This window comes from Eurytemora carolleeae, unplaced genomic scaffold, assembly GCF_000591075.1.
Source record: "Eurytemora carolleeae unplaced genomic scaffold, Eaff_2.0 scaffold837, whole genome shotgun sequence".
In the NCBI taxonomy this organism is placed as follows: Eukaryota; Metazoa; Arthropoda; class Copepoda; order Calanoida; family Temoridae; genus Eurytemora; species Eurytemora carolleeae.
Window position 1 is genome coordinate 55,861 of NW_019396725.1, and position 7,662 is coordinate 63,522.

At 32.6% G+C, this 7,662-nt stretch overlaps 1 protein-coding gene across 9 annotated transcripts in view; it reads right to left on the reverse strand.

The window, feature by feature from the left end:
• Positions 1-7,662, reverse strand: part of LOC111707844 (adapter molecule Crk) — a 40,699-nt gene that overhangs the window by 13,346 nt on the left and 19,691 nt on the right. The window contains exon 1 of one of the 9 annotated variants that reach the window (XM_023481019.1): positions 3,955-4,150. The exons of the other annotated variants lie outside the window; for them this stretch is intronic. Within the exon in view, the coding sequence (XP_023336787.1) occupies positions 3,955-3,980 (26 nt within the window). The 5' untranslated portion in view covers positions 3,981-4,150. Of the gene's footprint in view, positions 1-3,954; positions 4,151-7,662 lie in introns of those variants that run through there. 9 annotated transcript variants of the gene reach the window in all.

Sequence of the window (7,662 nt, forward strand, 5' to 3'; positions counted from 1 at the left end):
GCTGAAATGACAAAAATCTTCGAAATATTGAAAACAAAAAATAACATATGACGAAAATCTTCGAAATACCAGCTGAAAAAATGTCAAACCGACGAAAATCTTCCCGAGATATTAAACAAAAACTAAATATGTATCGCTAAAAAACTACAAAATCCTAACTAAAAATCTGTTAAAATATCTGAAATATTTAACAACAATAAAAATGGCAATAATTTACATATATATATTGTCAAATTACGTATAAAAATTTTTCAATTGACGAAAAAGCTGACATTAATTCTGTGGCACACGCAATGTTCCGAAAGAAAAATCAAAAATGTGAACATGAAATATTAATACAGAGATATTTGTTTCCAGAAAATTACTCCTATATAATCGGGTAAAGTAACAATAATTTATGACATAACTTTTAATTGAAATTGTAGTCCTGAGGCCTAATTTAAAGAATTTGAGCCAGGGCTTAAATTTGAGACGCGGCTCAAATATGGTTGGTTCCAATTTGAAAATCGTATTCAATGTTTCAAGATTTAAGCCGGCACTCAATTGAGACGCGGCTCAAATTCATTAAATTCGGGCTTTGGATAGATTAAAACTTAATGACCCCCCCCCCTAACCCATCTAAGTGTTCAATGATGTTGTAAGGTATATTACAAAAGGAAGCAATCTGTATTCAAACATGTCTGCTGAGATTTCTTAAACCTATAATTTCAAGAAGAAACTGTACCGGGATAAAGTGAATAAAATGAGATAGAACATATTCTCAAAATGTATCAAATAAAAAGGGACTGGCCATGTAATTTCATGTGGTAAGTGGGGTATGTTTTATTTACAACTACACATGATCACTTGACCAAAAGTGATCAATTTTCCAAGAGAATATCTTGAATATCTCATCATCCTTGATCAACCAAAGGTTTAAATGGTATCATTTTGAATCGACATTCTCTTTTACAAATGGAGGACCACTTGACATTACACGTACAGTCCCTTCAATTCTTTAATTTCAAGATGAATCTAAAAAAAATATGAAGAAACTGAACTATAAGATGAAGCATAGTTCCCACAATTTATCAAATTAAGGCGGGGGGAATGTGACAAATTGCATACGTTGGAACCATAGATAAAGATAGATCGGCATAAAACGACATTTTTCATCTTGAAAGATATAAATGTACAGAGATGTTTTAAAGATATTCCTATTATATAGATTAACTAGGTCGGTTGTGAACATTGGCTGTTCTTATGTCATTGAGTACTTGTGGTGTACATGAGTTCTGTAGAGAGAAATTTAAGTTAGTTTAGTCCTTCTTCAGTTCTCGTCAATGTGATATTCTCAAAATAAAATTCACTCCTGAGTGGTTTAATAATTATGAAATCCATTAAAACACCAAACCACCCCGCTTATCATTAAACTACACTTTGACCCTTAGAAGCATGAGTTCGCGGACTGTACAATTCTTGGTGATTTTACGTGCATAAGCTATCCATGTTTATTTATTTATCTATGGTTGGAACAGATACAGACTGCAGGTCCTGGAGTCAGAACTGTTATGTTGTAAAGTAAATCTCAAGATCAAGAATTGGATTTCCATCTTCTACAGACGGATTGATATAATTTAATTTCTCTTCATGGTGGTCATGTCCTGCAGGCAGTGCCTAGGATCCGGATCCGTTGGATCCGTAAGATTTTGGCTTCCTTGATCCGGATCCGCAAAAATATGCGGATCCACGGATCCGGATCTAAGGGGTAAAATATCAACCAAAAACTACAAAAAAAACTTTTTTACTCCTAAAACCCAACTCTGAACTTTTGAAAAAAAAAGAGATTTTTCCTCATTTCTGAATGGTTCATCAAGTTTTAGGATAAAAATAAGCGAAAAAAATAAAACAAAAAATTTGAAAATTATTTTTTTGTTAAAACAATTCAGTAAATCTTAAAGAAATGACCTGGATCCGGATCCGGGTTTGGATCCAGATCCGGATCCATTTTTTCCCGTGCGGATCCAGGATCCGCATCAAAATCAAATGGATTCTAAGCACTGCCTGCAGGGATACCTTTATTTGAGGGATCAATCGTTTATCCTCAAATAAAAAAGTGCCAACATCGGGTATCAAGACTCAGTTTTTTAGTATTAACGATATTTCACACAAAAGTTTCGATATCTGTGGCCGAATTTAAAGAATTTGAGCGGCGGTTTAAATTTAAGCCGCGGCTTAAATATGGTTGGTTCCACTTAAAATTGTATCAAATGTTTCAAGATTTAAGCCGACGCTTAATTTAAACCGGGTTTTGGCAGATTTAAACCGCGGCTCAAATTCTTTGAATTCCATCTCTGGTGGTTTATCACTTCGGAGCCAAGAGGTTGGATAAAGAACAAGGTTTCTTCCACCGTTAAAAAGTTGTTGCGCAAATTTTAATTCGTGTAGCGCGAATTTTAAAGTTGAATTTCGCAATAAGAGCGATTTTGGAACTCCATTGGAAACTTTATGGAGATTATACGGAGATATGATTATAGAAAGAATGAGAGGATATATCTATATCTCTAATGTCTAAACTTATATCAACCTTATTCTACTCAACTCAAGAATATAAACCTACTTGATTATCTACCTACCTATCTCCCTACTTGATTATCTACCTACCTACCTCATTATCTACCTACCTACCTCCCTACTTGATTATCTACCTACCTACCTCCCTTCTTGAGTATCTACCTACCTACCTCCCTACTTGATTTTCTACCTACCTACCTCCCTACTTGATTATCTACCTACCTACCTCCCTACTTGATTATCTACCTACTGCAGCACAGCTCAATCATTAGTTAACACACAAAGAAGTTTTGAGGCAACATTTTACAATTCAATCTCAGGGATTCGTTGAAAACTGTAAATTTAGAGAATAAATGCATTGATAGTTTGGTATGCTATATCATGAACCTGATTAAATGAATTGCGATAAGTCGTTGAACTGCCAGTTCAAATCCTGAATCACTGATTCAAAGTTATAAAATTCCTGAGGATATAGGCAATTGATTGAAGACTGGGAATGAAACGGTGATTCATGATTTGAACCGGTGGTTGGTGGTTAAACGACCTCTCCCATTCATTAAATTCGATTTCTGAATCTTATATTCCGTCAATCCAACCCCCGTCCTTTGCATTTACAGTGCATTCATTTTTTCCTCCGTACTTAAAGGGAATGTTGGCATAATTTCAAAGGATCCTCCATTCTAAAAGTTACATGACTGATACAAGGTATACAGTATTTAACCGTAGGCAGCCGGAATAATGAGGAAGATAACGTCATTTTATATTGAAGAAATACATCTGTCCATTTTTTTCTTTGGCTTTGCTTCATACATTTTTGATAAGAAATGGTTAAAGGATAACACTTCTAATTCTGTCGACAGTCCCTTTAAAACTCGTTATTTCTGCTGAGTCTGGTTGGATAAAAAGAAAACCAAGTGGATTCCAAAATTCAAATTTCAAGATTTATTTTAAAATTGAGAAAACATGAAGCATCTTCCAGAAATAGTGAAGCTTTGAAATTCAAGCCCAAAGGGTAATACCTTGAATGTTAAAAAGGGTGAAATACAGGATACGAATACAAATATTTAGAAGTAACATGTGGAAAACAACGTTTGAACCATAGATTAATAACAATACAGATAGAACACTAGATGTCGTCTTTTCAAGATTTAGGGGGTTTTCGTTCACAACAACCCTGAGATAGAAGCCCAAAGGAGTTATGCGCATGCTATCTGTCTGTCTCTTGTCATTGAACGCGGCATATAGAATCATTCATAAATTATTTTGCAAGATTTTTAACAATCTCTATTGGTAAGCACTATTTTGCTCCTTGGATCCGGATGTTTTAGGGGATCCGGATCCAGGGAGCCAGAATGTTGCGGATCCAGATCCTAATAAGACTAATCGATACTTAAAACTTACTTTTTAAAAATTGTAATAACTGTCATTCTTCTCTATCCTTTCTCCAATTTTGGCGTCTGTTCACGACATTTAAAAGTGAGTTTTATTCAAGTTTCTTTCAAAGTTTCATTCAAAATCCAATATTTCAAATAAAATTAATTAAGTTTTTTTAATGCAACTTTTGAAATTAGAAATTGTGTTTAAGATGAGTAAACATGTTCACCATATGTCACTGTGTAGGCTACTAAACCAGGTCTACAGTATACTCTATACCTGATNTTCTTAATTTTTAAACATTTTTTTGAATTCCGGAAATCAAACGCATGAAACAGGTACAAAATCATGAGAATAATACCCGTGGGGGGGAGGGATGTTTTCTTTGAAAATCAGAAAAAATAAAGATAAATGGTTGAACTATAAATCTGGTCGGTTCAACCGTTTCTCGCTTTTCATTAAATTTTGTTGCTGATCTTATAGATATGTATAAAATGAACAAATCCGAAGACAATAAGACTCAGCGACACGTGAAGATATTTAATAAAAAATCTCTTTAATCATTTGTATGAAAAATAAACCGAAGAAGATTAAATTATATTATTTTATATAGAATTAGATTCCGCTAGGTTACGCCAATGTGTGCTCAAACTTATATTTAGGGGTTTCTGAACCATATGGGAATATATATATATATATATTAAGCATCATACGGAACCAATAAAACAGATGGCGGTATTGTAGCAGCATCATTTTCTCCTGTTGGTTTCCATGGATTTCTTCAAATGAAGGTTTTCGTGGATTTTTAAAAAGTTTTCGAATTTTTTTACCCCCCCCCCACTAGGGGGTGAAAGAAGGGTATACATTATTCACCCCTGCGCTTTTTACATCTTTGTGAACATAGAGCTTACAAGTTTATCTGGCAGTGGGACTAGGCGCGCATGCAATAACAGTATCTTTAGTCACCTGTCCCAAAAAATTAGCCTTCGTAAAAAAATCAGAAAGACTGAAAGCCGATCTCATCATATAGAAACTTTCTGAACAAAGAGCTATTTTCCACTTGTTTTATACTTGCACTGTTAATATAATTATCAATTTGTAATTGTAAACTCGTTCTGTATACAGATACATGTATTTTAGCAATAAACGTTATCTTATCTATCAAGTTGTAATCTGTTTTTGTTTTTTGTCCGATCATAACTCATGAACCCTTGGACCATTTTGCCTCAAATTTTTATCGAGAACTCGGTATGACCACGGGAGTGATCTTAGCATGGTTTTAGGATTCTAAAGTTAAATTCGTAATTGATGACAAAGCGCGGGTAAACGGTGGGACTAACTTCCGAAGCTAGTTTTGATTAAATGATAAAATATTGAGAAATTAGAAAGAACTATTTTATTCTTGGAAAGGAATTCCATAAAATTAATATTTAGAAACCAAATTTAAAACGTTTTTTTCCCCCTGTACCAGAACATTCATTGACACAATTTAGACGTAAAATTACTTTCTATTGAGAACTAAGATTTTTCTTACTTGGAAAGAAAATCCGTAAATTTAATGTTTTGACACCAAACTTAAAACATGTTTTTTCCCTCTGAACAAAATGTAGTAAAAATAGAGAAAGTATTGAAGGAAATTTTCCTAAATTAGGAAAATCAGTAAGATTCATATTTTGAAACCAAATTTTATTTTTTTCCTGAACGCTGTTAATTGTTAATTGTCCTGAACAGTGATGAACAAAATATTGATTTATAATTACTAAATATTAAGAACTTGAAAATTAACATTAAAATGATTTGAAAATGAGAAAAAAATATGTTAATTATTCGTTCATACATTTATTTAAAAATCAGTTTTCCAAACGAATTTTTTTTAAAGGGTTTTATTCATTTTCTTCATTACGGTAAATCATTAAGGTAAATTATTAAGGTAAATCATTAAGGTAAATCATTAGGGGAATCATCAAAAATAATATTTTCCAGTTTTTTTCTTCAATCTTCTTCTACCATTTACTTTTATCAAAGAGACTGATGAAGATTTTTTTAGATTTATCCAGAGGCCGAATTTTAAGAATTTGAGCCGCAGCTCAAATATGGTTTGTTCCACTTAAAATTGTACAGAATTTTTCAAGATATAAGCCGGCGCTCAATTGAAATCGGTTTTTGGGGGGGGGGGTTTTGAGAGGCTCAAATTCAATAAATTCGGACACTGGACGTAAACTGATGTTTATACATTCCCAAACCTTAAAACGATATCCTTTAACCCTTTTTTAGATTAAAAAACAATAGAAATAAATCGTCATTTTCCTGCTTTTAAAAAAATTCTTTAAATTTTCTTCATTTTATCCAGCAAGTCACTTTAACAAAGAACAACAGTTGAAAACTATGAATTTTTCAGATAGAGAAACAAGGGCAACATTTTTGCTTGTTTAAAGAGTATTTAGTTATTTTTCAATTAAAGTGTTTTTTTCTAGTCTGACATATAAACATTTATTTCAGAGTTACAACTCGGATTTAATCAAATATTTAATTCTTGAAACTAAATCTTCAATAAGGTATTTTAAGTTTTGTAAAACCCATCAATTATCCTAATTTTTCAGAAAATCTCTGAATTTTTTACTTATTTTTCTGTATTGTGACAATTTCCTGGGAGAAAAGCTATATCTTCTAATTAGAAATTTAAGCGGGGGATAAAAAGTTAGGTTTTATCCGTTTATCTTGATTACATTCTTGAAAGTTTAATTACCTCTTGACCTTAATATTTTCTAAACTTTAAAACCTGTCACTGCGCACAAATCCTATTTGCCCCCCCCCCCCCCCCCCCAAAAAAAAACATAATTCATATATTCTGCTAGTTTTAAAAGTTTAAAAGTTGCATCAATTTTCAAGACTGGGTCCACTTCAAAGGGTCGCAGCGTCTTGGCCTTTGATTTTCACTACTACTCATTGTTACTCTAAACTTCTTTTTAAGAATTTATTGGCAAAACACTGAGCAGTTTTAGCGTAATAGTAACCGTTGGAACACTAGAACCCCCCCCCCCCTACTGCCTGATTTAAGCACCTGTTACATAATAAACCTGTGGGTTGAAATCATCTCTTAAAGAAAGGCCGTTAGGCAGTTTAGTACTGATTCACAGATACATAAGATTACTGATCTATAGATAGGATAGATCGAATGATAGATAAATAAATATATAGATAGATAGATAGATAGATAGATAGATAGATAGATAGTTAAAATAAGTAGATAGGGATGGATAGCTAGATAGAATAGATAGAAAATATAGTTAGATAAATAGAAAAGATAGATCAATAGGTAGATAGATAAATGGCTGGACTAGATAGAATAGATAGATAGATAGAAAAAATAGATAGATATAAAAGATATATAGATAGAAAAGATAGATCGAAAGGTAGATAGATAGAATAGCTGGAGTAGATAGAATGGATGGATAGATAGATATAAAAGATATATAGATAGAAAAGATAGATCGAAAGGTAGATAGATAGAATAGCTGGAGTAGATAGAATGGCTGGATAGATAGATATAAAAGATATATAGATAGAAAAGATAGATCGAAAGGTAGATAGATAGAATAGCTGGAGTAGATAGAATGGCTGGATAGATAGATATAAAAGATATATAGATAGAAAAGATAGATCGAAAGGTAGATAGATAGAATAGCTGGAGTAGATAGAATGGCTGGATAGATAGATATAAAAGATATATAGATA